At 37.9% G+C, this 17,007-nt stretch overlaps 4 protein-coding genes across 5 annotated transcripts; 2 read left to right on the top strand and 2 right to left on the bottom strand.

The window, feature by feature from the left end:
• Positions 1-36: 36 nt before the first annotated feature.
• LOC307041691 (ras-related protein Rab-8B) lies at positions 37-4,010 on the bottom strand. The gene is made up of 8 exons (XM_079685161.1): positions 3,175-4,010; positions 2,503-2,563; positions 2,364-2,424; positions 2,186-2,263; positions 1,947-2,036; positions 1,787-1,852; positions 1,644-1,694; positions 37-1,126 (listed from the first exon to the last, which is right to left on the bottom strand). The coding sequence occupies exons 1-8, from the start codon at positions 3,296-3,298 to the stop codon at positions 1,034-1,036; spliced, it is 624 nt and encodes a 207-aa protein (XP_079541287.1). The 5' UTR covers positions 3,299-4,010; the 3' UTR covers positions 37-1,033.
• Positions 4,011-4,975: 965 nt separating this feature from the next.
• On the top strand, positions 4,976-6,634 carry rps27l (ribosomal protein S27 like). Its single transcript, XM_079684687.1, has 4 exons — positions 4,976-5,132; positions 5,769-5,877; positions 6,146-6,256; positions 6,390-6,634. Exons 1-4 carry the CDS (start codon positions 5,127-5,129, stop codon positions 6,416-6,418), a joined length of 255 nt encoding a protein of 84 aa, XP_079540813.1. The 5' UTR covers positions 4,976-5,126; the 3' UTR covers positions 6,419-6,634.
• dnaja (DnaJ heat shock protein family (Hsp40) member A) lies at positions 6,635-10,394 on the bottom strand. Its single transcript, XM_079684686.1, has 8 exons — positions 10,237-10,394; positions 9,774-9,914; positions 8,926-9,100; positions 8,228-8,332; positions 7,919-8,146; positions 7,577-7,807; positions 7,380-7,480; positions 6,635-7,270 (listed from the first exon to the last, which is right to left on the bottom strand). The coding sequence occupies exons 2-8, from the start codon at positions 9,903-9,905 to the stop codon at positions 7,052-7,054; spliced, it is 1,191 nt and encodes a 396-aa protein (XP_079540812.1). The 5' UTR covers positions 9,906-9,914; positions 10,237-10,394; the 3' UTR covers positions 6,635-7,051.
• Positions 10,395-11,748: 1,354 nt separating this feature from the next.
• acsbg1 (acyl-CoA synthetase bubblegum family member 1) lies at positions 11,749-16,947 on the top strand. 2 transcript variants are annotated; one of them, XM_079684138.1, is made up of 14 exons: positions 11,749-12,046; positions 12,604-12,659; positions 12,766-13,034; positions 13,149-13,237; positions 13,400-13,520; positions 13,596-13,676; positions 13,754-13,903; positions 13,985-14,056; positions 14,650-14,831; positions 14,933-15,166; positions 15,253-15,470; positions 15,642-15,781; positions 15,986-16,232; positions 16,359-16,947. In XM_079684138.1, exons 1-14 carry the CDS (start codon positions 12,000-12,002, stop codon positions 16,433-16,435), a joined length of 1,983 nt encoding a protein of 660 aa, XP_079540264.1. In that variant the 5' UTR covers positions 11,749-11,999; the 3' UTR covers positions 16,436-16,947. The 2 variants fall into 2 exon arrangements, with proteins under 2 accessions (XP_079540264.1, XP_079540263.1); XM_079684137.1 differs by having other exon boundaries at positions 11,750-12,046; positions 13,985-14,161.
• The last annotated feature ends 60 nt before the right edge of the window (positions 16,948-17,007 follow it).

The following is a 17,007-nucleotide window of genomic DNA, read 5'->3' as shown; positions in this document are numbered from 1 at the left end:
ACTTCCATTGGTGTAATGTACAATAGCTTACAACCCTTTACATTACAGTTTTAATCAGTCATTGTGTTTCCATATTTGATGTCTACACTTCCAGGCGAAAATAAATCAAGTTAGTTAGTCTGACATTATGACCCAATGTGTACAACAAAAACATGTATTTCCTAAGTACGATTGACACTTTAAATATGGTCTGTAAACATCTTCTGTCCAGATACTGTAAAATGTGCTTAATAATGATCCACTCAGGGGAATGCCTATAGCTTTCATGCAAATACTGTCAGTGGCATAACATCATGTAGGTACATCTTCCAAGAAACAAACACCCTTTCAGTTTAATTTTGACACAAAAAACCTGTATACATAAAGGTTTCCTTAAAGACAGACGGTTATATATATAAACAATTTTGTCTTTTCTATCACAATACTGTAACTCCTTCAAAGGCGCATATGAAGAAATATAAATGTTGTCAGTGCAACAGGACAATATAGGCAGGTTTGAATACATACATTTACACAGACAAATACAATCAATGCTCAGACTCATTATGTCTATCTGAAAGCATCATCATAGTAAATATGACAATAGGTAGTATTTGTAAAACAATGCTACAAGTTAAGAAAGATTCAGATTTTTTTCTTTTTTTACTCCCATTTATAAAGACCACTATGCAGAATTGTATTCTATTTAATAAAATCTATTCAATGACATCCAACAGAAGTATTATAAAAGCCAACAGAGTCTCTGCCTCCTGTGAGCAGACACTGCATGGCCAGCTACTAACCAATGCTGATTATCACAAACAAGTCCTTTGCATGAGCGGATAAACAGTTTCAGGCCTCATTCCGGGTTGAGCCTCATCTGGTCAGGAGCAGATCAGGATGGGATCTCAACATCATGAACCTGTGAGCTTCAGCTGGAAGTAAGGCTCTCTGAATATTACCAATGATGCCGCTGCTGCAAGGACGCCCGGGAGGCAGGAGCCCTCCAAAAACGGGAAAGTCACTTAAGAGCCAAGAACACCAGAGCCAGATCCTAGAGGAGTGAACACTTGAACAATTTTATCCTCTTTGACTTTTTCTCTGTGATCTTGACAGGCTTTCCAGATCCTCCGGCATTGTTGTCAGTCTAGCAAGGAGAGATATGAAAGCGGAGAAATAAAGTAAGGCTTCACATTAAGTGGAGCACCGATCAAAGGCATACGTTTATTTATGGCATTTATATTCATTTAAATCAAGCAAAACAACATTTTTATGAGTAACTCCAATAGTAATGTGATTTAACTGATGTTTAACATGTGATTTTCTTTAATAAAGGGCTAATGCTTTATGATAAATCTGCATTTTGTTTGAATGATTTCTATTCTTTGCATATTTTTAGGAGAATATAGACTCTAAACGAAATCAATGAAATATGTTTTGCACCCAAATAATTGCAGCAGTCCTCCTCTCCAGCTGCAGTTTTAAAAATCCACCTCAACGCTGACTGCATTGGCCTCTTAGCCTAGGAGGAAGGGCTAAAATAATTGCTACTGCTTGCAAAGCTTAATGCTTATATCACATTTTTAGAAGTAAGGGAAGTCCCTCCCATCCCCAGTGGACTTTACACCCTTTGCATCTATTATAAGAATCTCTTAATCACTTACGGTCTTTGAGCTCAGGTTATGTAATATGTCTCTTCCCATGCTATAAAAAGCCTAGAATGACAAAAACAAAAAAACAGGTAAATGTACATATTTCTTTTTATTTGTGTTATGTTGTGCTTTCAGGGTTAAAACATGTTTCTTACCTCTTCTACATTCAGGCCAGACTTTGCACTGGTTTCCAAGAACTTAACTCCATAATCAATAGCAAGCTAAGAGAGACAAACACACCATGTTAGGGTCACTGAAGAAAGCCCATAATTTTAACTTGCTCAAGATTGTTTGTTAGTAACAAGTGAAACTTACCTTTTCTCCTCTGTCTTTGGACACCTGTCTCCTGTCAGTCATGTCACACTTGTTGCCCAGGACCATCTTTTCCACATCAGACGAGGCATGCTGGAAGAAGTTAAAACAGTAATTTTGCAAGTCTTATATATGTCACTCTTGGAACACATTGTTAATATCATCAAGTTATTTCTACCAAATATAAAATCATGTTATGTTATTTGTTTTCAAATCTATACAAGTTTTGACTCAGAGCTCACCTCTTCAATATTTCTAATCCAGTTTTTTATGTTTTCAAAGGACTTCTCATTGCTGATGTCATAGACCAGCATAATGCCCTGTGAAGAAAAACAGTCCTCTTCACAAACAATTTCATAGATCTTGTGATATGTAAGATAAACCAATAGGAAGGAAGTGCAGGATAAGGAGCAGACTTACCATTGCTCCTCTGTAGTAAGCTGTTGTGATGGTGCGAAACCTCTCCTGTCCTGCAGTGTCCCTACAAAACATTAAGTTGTGCAAGTTGGTGTCACACTTGGATTTTTTTAAAGAAAAAACATATTCAAATTACACTTACCAAATTTGAAGCTTGACTCTTTTTCCGTCCAGCTCGATTGTTCTGATTTTGAAGTCTATTCCTGCATTTGAATAAACAAACAAAGACATAGTGGTATTTGCTGATGCTTACTGCATTGAATAGTTAGATGTCATCAAAAAACATGTTGCTAAGATGCACCAAAAACCAGGAACTTCTGCAATAAGCAGCTGCCTTTTCTGACCTTTAGTAACTTTTCTATTGACTGGTTATCCTATATCAGCAAAGGATGACATCATTCAAAATCACAGCAATACTAGCTGCTGCAGTATACTGAGTGTAAAGCTTTATGGATTTAACAATAGCCAATTATAACGATTCTGAATGGCACCAAAAATAACTCACAATTCAATACGCTTCCCAATGGTCAAACATCATGACTACTATTGATATCATTAACCTCCCTGGCAGTGGTTCCTATGATCCATCAAGGACATGAGATCATTCAAATGTGTTTCTCAGTCCCATTGTCCTGCTCTTATTCAGTTACTTCCCCTTTAAACATTCTTGGTCTGTATAATATAAGGAAATAGGGTTTAATACGACTCTATATTGATCACCAGTAGTGCAGTGCAGTAAAGCCTTGTATTCTGTCAGTATGGGCAATAATTAAGTCAGATGTATCTTGAGGGGCGTTTTCAGCGGGGTACTCACCTATTGTAGATATGAAGGTGGTATTGAAGGAGTCCTCGCTGAACCTGAACAGCAGACATGTCTTGCCGACTCCGCTGTCTCCGATAAGCAAGAGTTTGAAGAGATAATCGTACGTTTTCGCCATTTAAACACACGATCCACTGCAACGTTTCGGTAATATTAGGCCGTATGAGTCGGGATCCCCGTTTGGAAATCCTCAGCTGTCTCAGACACTGGCAGCAGCAGACCGGTGCCGACAAGTGTGACGTCACGTTCTACTTTGCATTGTGGTCTATGTAGTTTGCAAGAATAATGTGTGAGCCATGACTAAATATAGTCTTCTTTTTTCTAAACAATCGCTATGCTTTTTAAATGGATAAAATACAAACATAAACAACACTTAATGGATTCACTTCTTTAATGTTAATGCTGTTCTAATGTTGTACGGTTGAATTTAAATTGGCCCATAGGACCTCTAATCAGAGACAGGAGCGTGGTATCCTTGTACCATTTGCATCTTAACATTACAATACAATACAAAACAATTGCTTTTGGCCCGTTGCTCAGCATCACGTTTAATTTCGTCCCTACAAGGATAGGCGCCATTTGCACTGTGTAAAACTTGACACAAAGCTTCCAAAGAAAAGAGGGACTGGTCAGACTAAGTGAAATAAAAATATTGTAGCGACTAAAAGATGATGTTGAAGACAATGCACTTGTTGAAACTTTCAGAGCAATTGAATACATGTTGTTGTATCCACAGAATACAAGGCTACCAAACAAAACTATGTGAAACACACACACACACAGAAAAATTAATAAATATAAATGTAAGTGAAAATAAATGTAGAAATAAATTGAAGATATATAATAATGTGTATTCAGTATTATTCTCAATTTTTTTATTTCCATATTTATTTATTTGTTCTTGTATTTTTCTATTCCTGTATTTATTTAAAAAATAGTGTTCCCCCCTGTATTTATTTCCACATTTATGTAGCCTATTCCTGTTTATTTCCACATTCATATTTCTCTTTTTTCACATTTATTTATTCTTGTATTTTTTGTATTCCTGTATTTATTCCTGTATTTATGTATTTCTTACATATGTCATATGTCCTCCATACCGGTGTGCTTGTGTGCGTAAAGGTACAATTTCACCAAAAATCACATCACAGCAACACCTATAGTTGGCATTCATTGATTAAAAAACACATTGGTGGTCCAGAGGTCTATGCATTAAGTTTCCTGCAGGTGTTCCAGGTTCGACTCCCAGGGGAGGGACATCTTTTGTCTTCTTTTTGAAGTGAAATGTATCAATCTGGAGACAGTTAAATGAAACAGATGTAGCAGTCTCAATTTAATCTTAAACATATCAGTTGTACAGAGCAATTGGTGATTACCAGCCAAAGAAACAGCACCAAATACTACTACTACTACTATTATTACTAGCATGTGAATGACACGCCGGGAGCAGGTGCCCGTACATCACGTCCCGCCGCGCTGTGCACGGCGATGCGGCGAGGTTTGGCTGTAAACCATAAATGTATATATAAAGCTGTAAACTCACGATCAGGGCAGCGAGCAACCTTCACCCTTTTTCAGGGATAACTTTAGGGGAGGCATCTTTCAAAAGCACCACTTCAAGAGATGATGATCATTTGAAGAAAGTCACCCATACCATCAAACCTGATGTTATCAACTAAACAAACACTTTATTTTTGATAAAATTATAATATAGTTAGAAATGTAACTGCGTCATGAACAAGACGGTCTCTTTTTTTCCTTTGCATTTATAACACCTACGTGTTAAAAGGTTTTATTAAAAGGCAATTCTCAAGTTTCTTAAGATACCCGTTTTAGCATTTCATCGATAGCGCAGATCTGGCAACCCAAGCTCTGCAACTGCACAGGTCCTCTTTCTGACCAACCAGCTCGCGTATGCACAGCGAAACGAGCATACACCATTGAAAATGCCTGTAAGTTATTAATTCCTTTAGTTAGAGTTACTATAGTGTGTTGTCAACTGTCGGTACATATGTCGAGTTCCCATCGCCAAAGAATGCCGTTGTGTTCGCGGTCTGAAAGTTGTGTTGTTAGTGTGTAGCAGCAGCAGCACATGGCGAGAAAGTTAGCTAACAGCGTTAGCCCTGTCTGGAACGGGCGGCGACTAATTGCTGAAACGCAACAGTATCCGATGAGTGTTCTCGTTGCAGATTGATTTCGGTCCAGGAAATAATCTGTACCTGATTTTGTGTAACACAAGGCCAGTCGTACGGTTACCCCCAGCTGATTATAGTGTACAAAGTCAATTGAACAAAAACTACTTTTGAAGAACAACGACGTTATCGATGTTTAGTGTTATTCCAACATACATGATGTTTCGAAAATCTAAGTTAGTTTACATATGACCTTTGCCGTGATGTGTAGATTTAAAAACATAACAAAATGCGTAACCTCCCTTGTTTTTCAAAGCAGTAGCATTACCTATACATATATATGTAGTCAAATAAGCTTCACAGCTGTTATACTCATATTTTACTAAACTTGGCTCAGGTCTAACTCCCTCAAAACTGTTGAAATGCATTTAACCTGGTTTGTATTTTTCACTCCAGCTTGCAAGAGACCTCCTCCACCCTACAATTGAACATGAGAGAAGACAACATAAAAAGAAAAGGCTGGTTCAGAGTCCCAACTCCTACTTTATGGACGTGAAGTGCCCAGGTATGTGTGTATATATATATATATATATATATATACACTCATCAGATTTAAGTTCTCATCAACGTATGATAAATGCGTAAAGAATAATAAATGCAGAGTTTGTATGCCTTTTTGGTTTTATCATACATGGGGTTATTTCTTCCGTCATGTTTTTAACTGATTTAGCCATCTTCAATATTCCATTTCAAGTAACATTTATGAAAAGCTAATCTGAGTGCATTTAAATCGCATTATTGTGTAATTACAGTCTAATCATGTTTCTTTATAGGCTGCTACAAGATCACCACAGTGTTCAGCCATGCTCAGACAGTGGTACTCTGTGTGGGATGCGCAACAGTGCTTTGCCAGTCAAAAGGAGGAAAGGCCAGACTGACAGAAGGTAAAATATCCACATAAGTTGAATTATTGCGAGTCCTATAAAGTACTTTGTTAATTATGAAGTATCACCTTTTTACATGTGTATATCTGTAAGTGGAAGGCAGTTTTAACTTATTTTAATTTGTGCTTTTCAGGTTGCTCTTTCAGGAGGAAGCAGCATTAAAAAGGGACACTTAGTCATGATTGCAATTAAACCATGCTGTTGATAAAGTCTATCTCCCCATTATGTAACAAAGTAACTGTGCATTCATTAACAGCAGGTCCTGTCACTATACAGATGTCCAACTTTTATGAAGAATTTGTAAACTAGCAAACATTTTATTCTGCAAGATGATTAAGGTTACATTTCTATAAGCCAATAAAACACTCTGAAAACATGTTCAAGCATTCTGGGACTTTTATTGAGAAAAATGATGTTTGTCAAGACTGAAATTACCTTCATAGAAAGCATACAAGTAGTCTTTTCAGCTTTTGAAAAGAAAACATATGTACCATAGATTTCATTGGAAACATATGGGTATAAAACACAGATCTTAAATAGAGAACATACAAGACACTGACACCAAAATACCGTTTTGATAACTTAGGGAGCACAAACAAAACATGAAAGGAGTACTCCACTTGCATATTTGTGTCCCTTTAGTCACACAAAAATGGCATTGGCAACTGTTTTAAACCTAATGTTACTTATTTCCATCACAATGTTTTTTGTGAAGACAGGACTTAAAAAAGAAAAGGCATTTTCACACAAAAAAAAAATCCACATGCTCTACGACTTTTTTCTCTTCTCTTACAACTACTGCGTCTGACATTGCACCCCGTTTCCATTTCTGGGACCCTCTTCGTCTTCCTCATACGCTTCCCTACTGGCCCTTCTCTGTGATGACAGATCCGGCTCACTGAGTTCTACCTCCTCCATGTCATCAGTAATCATCACATCCTCTCTGGGAGGAAGCAGTCTTTCCAGCTGGAACATAAGATGCTCTGGAAGCCAGCCTTTCTCTGGAAACGCAACCTGCGGGATGCATAACAATTTGTTTAAATACATTTTTCTTTACAGCATAACAATTGGTTGATATCCAGATTTCGGTCAGTGGGACAATTTTGTGTTCAGTGTACCTTACCTGGAACTTAATGATGAGCTGCCCTTTTTCATAAGGCTCCTTGTAAATTGGCATGCCCTCATTCTGAACACATCTGATGTCATTATGCTTGATTACTTCACCTGTTGACAGAAACAAGATGTTTATTATATTTTAATTACAAATATAGTCTACCAGAAAAGGCAACACTGTAGACGAGGTTGATTTCAGTCAATTACCTGGTAGTGCGCTGATGACGAGCGTTCTGTCGTCTAATGTTTGAATAGTCTTCTTGAAACCACACAGAGCCTCAGCTAGTTTGATATCCATCTTCATTATCAAATCCTCATCTTTCCTCTGGAACAAGGGGTGATCCTTCTGATCCAGAACGATGATTACATCCCCCGGCTCCAGTCCAGGTTCCTGGTCCCCTTCTCCAGTGAATGTTATTTTCTGACCGTCCCTCATACCTGCACCAAACATTTATCTTAGGTTTAGTTTGGGTGGCAAGACACATTTGCACTAATACATACATTATTGCTATTATTTATATATATTATCAAATGTGGAAAACAACATACCTTTGTCAATGTGAACCTCAAGAACTTTCTTCTTGCGTTCTACTTTGCGTCCATTGCAGCTCTTACAGCGGTCCTTGGAGCTAAATTTCTCTCCCTGTCCCTGGCAGTCTGCACACACACTCTGGATCTGCTGAATCATGCCAGGCCCAATCTGTTGCACCTTGATTTGAACACCTCTTCCTTTGCAAATGGAGCACTTTTCCATTGCACCTTTCTTCCCACCATAGCCTGTAACAAACAGGACAATGTCATTAACTGAACATTTAATCACCATTTCATACAAAATAAAAAAAAGACAACACTGCGTACCTTCACATGAGTCACAAATGATGTTCTTTTGAAGTCCGAGCTTCCTTGTACTGCCATTGTACATCTCATCCAGTGTTACACTAAGTTGGTGGACGACATTCTTCCCTGCAGGAAAAGGAAATACATCCAAATTAAACAGTTATTGAGTTGTGGATGTTAAGGTTAGTTTATTGCCTCCCATGAGATGTATCTGGAAGACATTTTTTGGGGGGGGGGGTGTTGAGTTAGGACATCCCCATAATCTTCCATGCTATTTTAGCCAGATTGAATATTTGAGCTTTAAGCTTAAATGTAAGATGTTCAAAGCAGCTGGTACTACAAAAACGTAAGGAAATGGTGGTGCTTATGGATTCTTGTACAAAAGCTTTCAACATGAGTGTGCCTGCTGCTCACTTGTAGTAAGTGACCAGTGTGATGTCCTTGCCCGTGGATGACCACAGAAATATCATCTCAAACTGATCTGGGATCTAACCCGATTTCTTCAGTTTCATGTTGAATGATACCAAATTAGTCAACAAACATAATCCACTTCATCAGTATAGCTGATGAAGTGGATTATGATATAGCTTGTGATTTAAAAAAAAAAAAAAAGGATTTGTGTTACCTCAAAACAATCATAACAAATTAGCCAAGTAATTTATATACGTCGGAAGGTTTATATATACAAACAGCTGCTAGGTTACTTTTATAAATATTACCTCTTCTCTCTCTCTGCATCCTCCCTCCACCTCCAAAGAACATGTTGAACATGTCCATTGGTGAAGTTCCTCCTCCCATGCCTCCTTCTTTGATTGCTTGTTCTCCTCCTTGGTCATACAAGGATCTCTTCTCTGGATTTGACAGCACTTCATACGCTTGAGATATAAGCTTGAACTGTAACAATCAACAACAAAAATTAAGTTTTTGAAGCATCAGGCTCCCTTCAATCAATCATCAATGTTTATTTATATAGCCCAATATCACAAATGTAACATTTGTCTCGGTGGACTTCACAGTTTGTACAGAATACCAGTATGACAACAATGCTCAATAGATATGTAAAGAAGTGATCATTCAAGTAAACATCTCAGAATCCAGAATCAAATATAGTAGTATACATTTAGATCGTTTTGCTAATATAAGGTAATGCTGCCAATTGCCAATGTAAGGTCACGTTGCTATGGTTAACAGGGTGTATACAGTAGAGATTATATTAGTATTACTTGGTGTAACTGTTACATTATCATCACATTGTGACCTGCAAATGGCAGGTATCCTAAATGTATCAGATCAAGTCCATCAGCATTAGGAGCCTAAAAGTGTCATCTTAAAAGTACAATTAACAACCACCTTCATTTTATTTAAATTGTACAACCTACGGTGGCATTTGACCCCAGTTTCAGCAGGGCATCAGGGCATATCTCCCTGTTCCTAATCAGAAGAGCTGCGAGCTTACTCCAGAAAGTTCCCAGGGTAAATTCAACAAGGCGTACAGTTTAAAATTAGACAGCATTTGTTACTGTCCATAAAGGGCTGCAGGATATCTAGCTACATGCTACTAACTTACCTTCTCTCCTTCATTGGGGTTCTTGTCGGGATGGTATTTCAATGCGAGTTTTCTGTAGGCTTTTTTGAGTTCATCCTGCGAGGCTTCAGGGTTGACACCCAGTAACTCGTAGAAGCCGGTTTCGTGAACCATGGTTACAACCTAAATTTAAATAAGGCAGAAAACAAATCAGCATCCATCAAATACGAAGGGTGGCCTAAAACCATAAACCGTACGCTAGCTAACAACCGTGTTACTAAAAACCGAATGTCCCTACAGCATGTGATACACGACGTTACAAAAGAACCGGTGGCTTAAATACAGTAGCCTGAAACGGACAACGTGAGTAAGCGTGGGGTTAAATGACGATCAACCATACACAAGCTTAGCCTTTATTACATTAACATTGAATGAAAAAGCTAGCATTTATTAACCGTATAGCTAAGCAGTTTTTCAAAGCACCGTTTAGTGTAGGCCTACTTACTTGCTAGGAGATTTTTTACTATTTTAGCTTTAGTACGGGTTACGGTGAGGCTGGTGGAGGAAGATGGCTGGCTCTTCTTATAGTCGCTCGGCTCTGCGCTTTGGAACTTTCTGGAGAGCTGTGGAAGAGTGGCCGGAAGTGTCGTTGAGCTGCAGTCTAGAACAGACCAAAAGACCTGGGGGAGGGGTGGCATGATCAGACTGACTGGTTCATCTAGGAACTTCACATTACCTTGTTTAATTAATGACAATGAAAATGAAGTTCGCCAAGCAATGTTGGAGAAAGTACTTCTAGGCTACAAATATAAAAGCAGAAAAAGTAAAAATAATTCTTACTCATTCTGGGTTGGCTTTCTGTGTCCCCAATACGCCTCCTCAAAAGGTTGGTGTTATGGGCATACTATTTTTATTATTATAAATGTGGGCAATATTTCTATAATTTATTTAAGTTGAAGCATATTCCTACGTATTATTATCTGTGTTTAAATTGTACCTATGCAATATTGCCATGCAAAATATCTAACAGTAACCACGGCTGTCATATAATCTTAGTGGAGATAAAAGCACAATATTAGTTAATATTAGTATATATTATTTTTATTATGTCATGAAGTGGTGTTTATATAAGGTAATTTAACATCCAACTCTTTGTAGGAAAGAACCACAAAGTGACTACTATCAATATTTTTTATAATAACAATATTTTAAATTAAAACGTGAAAGAACAATGTGAAAAGGTGTCTGGTGATAGTGAACATACATAATCATTAGCTGAATCTGCTGCCCCCAGGTGGCCAGAATAAATGAGATATTCCATGTTTAAAGCTACATTAAACCAAAAATCAAGTTTAGTTTTATAAATAAATCTATATTATTAATACACACCCAATCCTACATTTGCAACTCATTGCTGTAACTCACCTAATGAAAGTATATATTTTTCTATATGCAGTTCATGTTATCCATCCTGTAACTACTCAACTATAAGACACAAAGCCCAAACTTTGAAGTACTGCAATGGAATGTAAACAAACCAATCTTTTAAAAATAAAAAATCGTTTTAAAATGTTCATCTTAAATTAAAGCCCTCTAGTTTGGAAGACAGCTTCTATTAATTAATAGTATTAATTAGCCTCAAGTGAAAATACTCAGGTAAGGTAGCCTACAAGTACCACTAAATTGTACTTAGATACAGTACCTGAGTAAATAAACTCAGTTTTTATGCCACAACTATAGGTGAGTGGCTGTATTGGTAGTTTGATACTTAACAAAAAAGTGCTACACTTCCGTCAAGTGACTATACTGTACATCAGAAGGGCTCAACATAAGGCAGCTCACATTAACCCAAGTGATCAATCTTTGGCATACTAAACTCAGATATTGGGTTATTATAATTCTCATCAGATATATATGTAACTTAGAATTGTTAGGATTTGGGTTTAACATGTCTGTGTGTAATTTATCATTATAATCATACTGTTTTACATATGAAAAGACTAAGCTCATTTAAATTCTGGACATGTTCTTGAGCCAACAGGTCCATGCAGTGCTCTCGAGGACTTTCTGATTTGTTCACAGCTAGTTAAAACTTCATGGGGCTTGCTGTTACCAGTTGCTCTAAAGTCCTACTATTTAAGGGTGCACTTGTCCTGTAAGAAAACATTTTCTGTTTCATACCAGTCGATTTTGAAAAGGTTTTCCTTTCAGCAAAACAAGAGGCTAGATCCTAGAGGATTGCTTCACTACCAATATATCTACAACAGTATGGACCTTCCTGGTGAGGAGAAGGGAGAAGCTCAACTTGAAAACAGGTAAGCTATACAAAAAGGACTTTATCTAGAGGAGGAAGAGATGCTAGTCTCTTTAGACAACACTACTTTTAAGTAGAAGTTAAATTAGCTGTAGGAGAAGTTCGGCAAGTTAAGGCTGAGTGGACCAGATTCATTAGTTAGCATTTGAAATGACTACATTACTAAATTGGAAGATTGATGAAAGTTTTACCGGATTTCGTAATTTAACACCAGCTTTCAGTATCTACATCCTGTATACCTTGTATTAAAATTGATCGTTGCCAACACTTTATGGATATAGAAAAGGAATGGATGCTTAAAGTCCAGATAGTCTCATTTAGAGACTTTTGTGAGTTGGGTTTTGTGAGTTTTAATGAGCGAGAGTAAATAAACTTGAGCTTGCATGGAAAATATTCTGTCAAACAAAACAATGGGGCTTCAGCTCTGGCAAAAGCCTGACATTGTGTGTGTTAAACAGCGCAGCTGAAAATTAGACCCATGTGATGACCGAGTGGCCCGATTGCTACAATGCGAGTGTGTATGAGCTGTTAGGCCCATCTTTTCTCTTTATCTTTCAGAGTTCAGGAGTCTATGGCACATGTGCAGATAGATGGTGAAGAACATGCCTCTGTAGGTGAGTTATGAGCACATGGGTCTGTTGAATTAGAGTATGTAAACTTGTTTTCCTCTTGGGAATAACTAGATTATTTTTTTCTAATTTCCTTTGTCCCTCTTCTCAGGAAGGAAAAACCTAGAAGTTCAGTTTGCTTGCACACCACTTGCTCAAGCCAGTTCTCTTTGGACCACTGATGCTAAAGGTGCGGTGAGACTGAGAATAGAAGAAGGATGCCCAGAGGAACCGGTTACCGTTCACCAAATGTTTAAAGCCTCTGTTGAGAAATATGGAAACATGTATGCACTGGCCAGCAAGATGGACAACAAATGGGAAAAGATAACTTTCTCAGAGTATTATCAATTCTGCCGGAGAGCAGCCAAGAGCTTTATAAAGGTATGTTTTTTTTAAATAAAAACAACGCGTTGTGTGTAATACATACTAAATTATTTAAACTATTGAGTACTATCAATGGGCAGACTTTTTTTTAAAAGACAAAAATGTGTGCAGCTTGGTTTAGAACGATTCCATGGTGTGGCGATACTAGGATTCAATTCAGCAGAATGGTTCTTCTCTTCAGTCGGTACCATCATGGCGGGGTGAGAAAGACACAGCATCAACAGCTGACATGAATCAGCATAAACCCAAATATTCAGTGTCTTTGTTATTAATGCTGTTTTTATTATTTCAACTGCTCATTTTGCAATGTTACATCCGTTAACCTTTTTTTCTCCTGAGACTGATGAATATTTTTTATTTAGGGGGATAATGACAGGAATTTATGCAACTAACTCGCCAGAAGCTTGCCAGTATGTTGCAAATGACTCCAAAGCCAACATTATTGTGGTGGAAAACCAGAAGCAATTGGATAAAATCCTGCAGGTACTGTATATAATATGTAAATGTTTTTCTCCACATACAGAACATACTGTAAATGTCTCCCTCTTTATACCTTAGATACGAGACAGGCTGCCCCATTTGAAAGCCATAGTGCAGTTCAGTGGAAACCCCCAGCAGAGGATTCCAAACCTTTACTCCGTAAGTCCTCTTGATTACATGATCAAAGTGTCTGTTGAGCTCAGGCTGTGATGCTCTATGTTGCTGTTTTGGGGTAGTGGGAGGACTTCATGGATCTGGGTCTAGATGTTTCTGAGGATGAGCTGGATGACATCATTGACAGCCAGAGAGCCAACCAATGCTGCATCCTGATCTACACATCTGGCACCACGGGCAAGCCCAAGGGAGTTATGCTCAGTCATGACAATGTAAGTTTACTTTTCTTAGTCCGCACTTACTCAGAGTTACAGGAGACTAAACGTCTATCTTTATCTGTGATGTGTATTTAGATCACATGGACGGCCAATCATGCCAGCAGGGTGGGGGAGATGCAGCCAGCTGACACCCAACAGGAGTCACTGGTGAGCTACCTGCCTCTCAGCCACATCGCTGCTCAGATCTATGATATGTGGACGGGCATCCATTGGGCTGAGCTGGTATACTTTGCACAGCCAGATGCCCTAAAGGTAAATACAATTACTTAGATCACAGATATAATGGTTATAGACATAACAACAAAGAACAGTGCACACTAACCCCTACCACAGACAGCACATCAGACAAAAAGGGGAATTATATTAATAAGATTAAATAATTATAATATACACAATAAAGAGACATAATAAAACCTAAATAGACATTGAATGTAAATGTTAATGAATATTCTAGTAAATAAATAGGGAAAATATTAATTCAAGTACCATATTAGGTACATAAGATTAGGACTACAACTATCAAATGAGAGTCTTTAATCTGTAAGACTTTTAGTAAATTAAAGTTAATAGCTCCACTGTGGGTGCAACTACTAGTTTTCCCATATGCATTATTCTCCTTAATCAATCATGCAAACTACATTTTAGCTGTGCAAGAGACAAGCGGAATAATCTGGTCAATAATAAATGTCACTTGATTTGTGTGTTTTTTTTTAGCTCGGTTTGTCCCTTATTTGTTATAGGGAAGCCTGATAACAACTATGCGAGAAGTTTGTCCTACATCTCACATGGGTGTCCCACGAGTATGGGAGAAAATGATGGAGAAAATGAAACAGGCAATAAGTGAGTGTGGATATGTGAAAAAGAAACTGGTGACATGGGCAATGTCAGTCAGTCTGGAAGCTAATCAAAAGTGTACACAAACGTAAGTGCTGATGAAACTTGAATATTTTTGAAGAAGTAAACTGAGCCATCAAATGCAAAGATTATTCAATAATATTGACATTTTCTTATGCTTTGTTTTAGGGATGATGACAAACCTTTCCTGTTCACACTGGCCGACAGCCTTGTGCTTCAGAGGCTTAGGACTGAGCTGGGTCTGTCTTGCTGTCAGAAGTTCTTCTCAGGAGCAGCACCGATCAGTAGTGAAACGGTGCAGTTTTTCCTGGGCCTGAACATCAGGTTGTATGAGGCATATGGCATGAGTGAGAGCACAGGACCTCACTTTATGTCAGGTCCCAGAGCTTACAAACTACCAAGGTAATACAAAATCAAGGATCGGAAAAACTGTATGTGTGGTTATGTGTTTTTAAAATCATACTAACATATTTTTTTCTCTGACTAAGCTGCGGGAAGGTGGTGCCTGGCTGTAGATACAAAATGGTCGACATAGACTCTGAGGGGACAGGGGAAATTTGCTTTTGGGGACGTAACATTTTCATGGGTTTCCTCAACATGGAAGACCAAACAAGAGAAGCATTAGACAAAGATGGATGGTTGCATTCTGGAGACTTGGGCAAGATTGACGAAGAGGGTTTCTTGTACATCACAGGGAGAATAAAAGGTAGAACAATCTCAGCAAATAAGGCTATATTAGGAAACTTGCTTGTGATAGGTCACTAGCTCACGTTCTGTACATTTCCCACATCTAAGTGCAAGTTGTTCTGCACAGAACATACGGCTCCATTATCCCTGTTATCCATGTAATGTCAGGGTGCCCTCTCTCTCCATTCAGAGCTGATCATCACAGCTGGAGGGGAGAACATTCCCCCTCTTTCCATAGAGGAAAAAGTGAAAAAGGAGCTACCTATCATCAGCAACACCATGCTTATTGGGGACAAGAGGAAGTTCTTGACAATGCTTTTAACACTAAAGGTATCTTATTAGATTAGCCATTAGTTATTATCCCGATGATGCTACGCTGTACTGTATTATTGACATTACCAAGGTCAGGGTTATTGCAAATACACCAATTACAGACAAAAACTAACACTAACTAGCAAATGTCATCTAATGTTCTTCTGGTCAATCTCCATAGAGAGATATTTGTAACCCCAGCAATGTATTTCCATGTTCCAGTGTTGTAGCGATACAGAAACCATGGAGCCAACGGAGGAGCTGAGTGGTGAGGCTGTGCAGCTTTGCCGACAGCTGGGCAGCCAAGCAACCACGGTGTCTGACATCATCGAGGGGAAAGACAAAGAGGTGTACCGGACCATTCAAGAAGCGATCAACAGAGTAAACTCTACAGCCACCTCTAACGCCCAATGCATACAGAAGTGGGCTATCCTGAGAAAGGACTTCTCTGTTTCTGGAGGAGAGCTGGGTAAATTACGCAGTACATGGATAGGTTGAGAATGTTGTATAATAATAAATAGATTACACTTTAATATTTAAAGCAATTAAATTGTGAGAAGAACTATTGCTCATTATAATTATTTCCACGTTTCAGGTCCCACAATGAAGCTCCGTCGCCCTGTTGTGTTGGAGATGTACCAGCAGGTCATAGAGAGCCTCTATCAAGAGTAGTGTCACGTTCTAAGAGAAATGACTGTGTAACTGTTAGTATAAAAATCACTTGCATATCTCATTATCCTTTTGGACATGCATGGCATTTAATTATATCTGTGTCTTGTGTTCAGAATGCATAAATAATACAGGAACAATTTACGTTTCTCTTTTACATTAAAGATGTTACCAGATAAATAAATAGTGAATAATACTGAAAAAGTCACACAATTTTAATTCATTTTCTCATAGGCAGAAATATTTATTTTTGATTTATGTTCGACTCTGGTCTGCAATTACATCTTTTGATGCCTTTAAATCATAACAGTTACTTTCATGACAGGATCTTTATCTGTATTTTGTGTAAATACCATTTGGTTTTGAATATTAGATATTTGGTCCATAAAGACTGGTTTGAGTCCCCATATGGTCCTGTGTGTGCATGTGTGTATTTCAACTGTAACTGTATAACAACAGAGTGAAAACTGAATATCTTTATAATATATTAATAAAGTATATATTTTTCTTCTTCATATTCTTCCAACAGGAATCTTATTACTAGAGTCATCATCATAGCAGCTGAGATAGTCAAG

Source organism: Notothenia rossii, assembly GCF_949606895.1.
Source record: "Notothenia rossii genome assembly, chromosome: 5".
Taxonomy (NCBI): domain Eukaryota; kingdom Metazoa; phylum Chordata; class Actinopteri; order Perciformes; family Nototheniidae; genus Notothenia; species Notothenia rossii.
The sequence above is the reverse complement of the archived record's forward strand: the minus strand, read 5'-3'. Positions and strand labels throughout refer to the sequence as shown.

Bases quoted from the DNA above. Each gene is read 5' to 3' on its own strand.
- dnaja (XM_079684686.1), bottom strand. From the start codon at position 9,905: ATGGTTCACGAAACCGGCTTCTACGAGTTACTGGGTGTCAACCCTGAA. The intron at 7,808-7,918 runs GTATGTTGTTTT...TGTTTGGTGCAG, and splicing joins TGAGGTTCACATTGACAAAG to GTATGAGGGACGGTCAGAAA. The intron at 7,271-7,379 runs GTAAGGTACACT...TGCATCCCGCAG, and splicing joins AGCTCATCATTAAGTTCCAG to GTTGCGTTTCCAGAGAAAGG.
- rps27l (XM_079684687.1), top strand. The intron at 5,878-6,145 runs GTATGTGTGTAT...GTTTCTTTATAG, and splicing joins TATGGACGTGAAGTGCCCAG to GCTGCTACAAGATCACCACA. The intron at 6,257-6,389 runs GTAAAATATCCA...TGTGCTTTTCAG, and splicing joins AAAGGCCAGACTGACAGAAG to GTTGCTCTTTCAGGAGGAAG.
- LOC307041691 (XM_079685161.1), bottom strand. From the start codon at position 3,298: ATGGCGAAAACGTACGATTATCTCTTCAAACTCTTGCTTATCGGAGAC. The intron at 2,425-2,502 runs GTAAGTGTAATT...AATGTTTTGTAG, and splicing joins AGAGTCAAGCTTCAAATTTG to GGACACTGCAGGACAGGAGA. The intron at 1,853-1,946 runs GTAAGTTTCACT...TGTCTCTCTTAG, and splicing joins CCAAAGACAGAGGAGAAAAG to CTTGCTATTGATTATGGAGT.
- acsbg1 (XM_079684137.1), top strand. From the start codon at position 12,000: ATGGACCTTCCTGGTGAGGAGAAGGGAGAAGCTCAACTTGAAAACAG. The intron at 12,660-12,765 runs GTGAGTTATGAG...CCCTCTTCTCAG, and splicing joins TGAAGAACATGCCTCTGTAG to GAAGGAAAAACCTAGAAGTT. The intron at 13,677-13,753 runs GTAAGTCCTCTT...GTTTTGGGGTAG, and splicing joins GGATTCCAAACCTTTACTCC to TGGGAGGACTTCATGGATCT.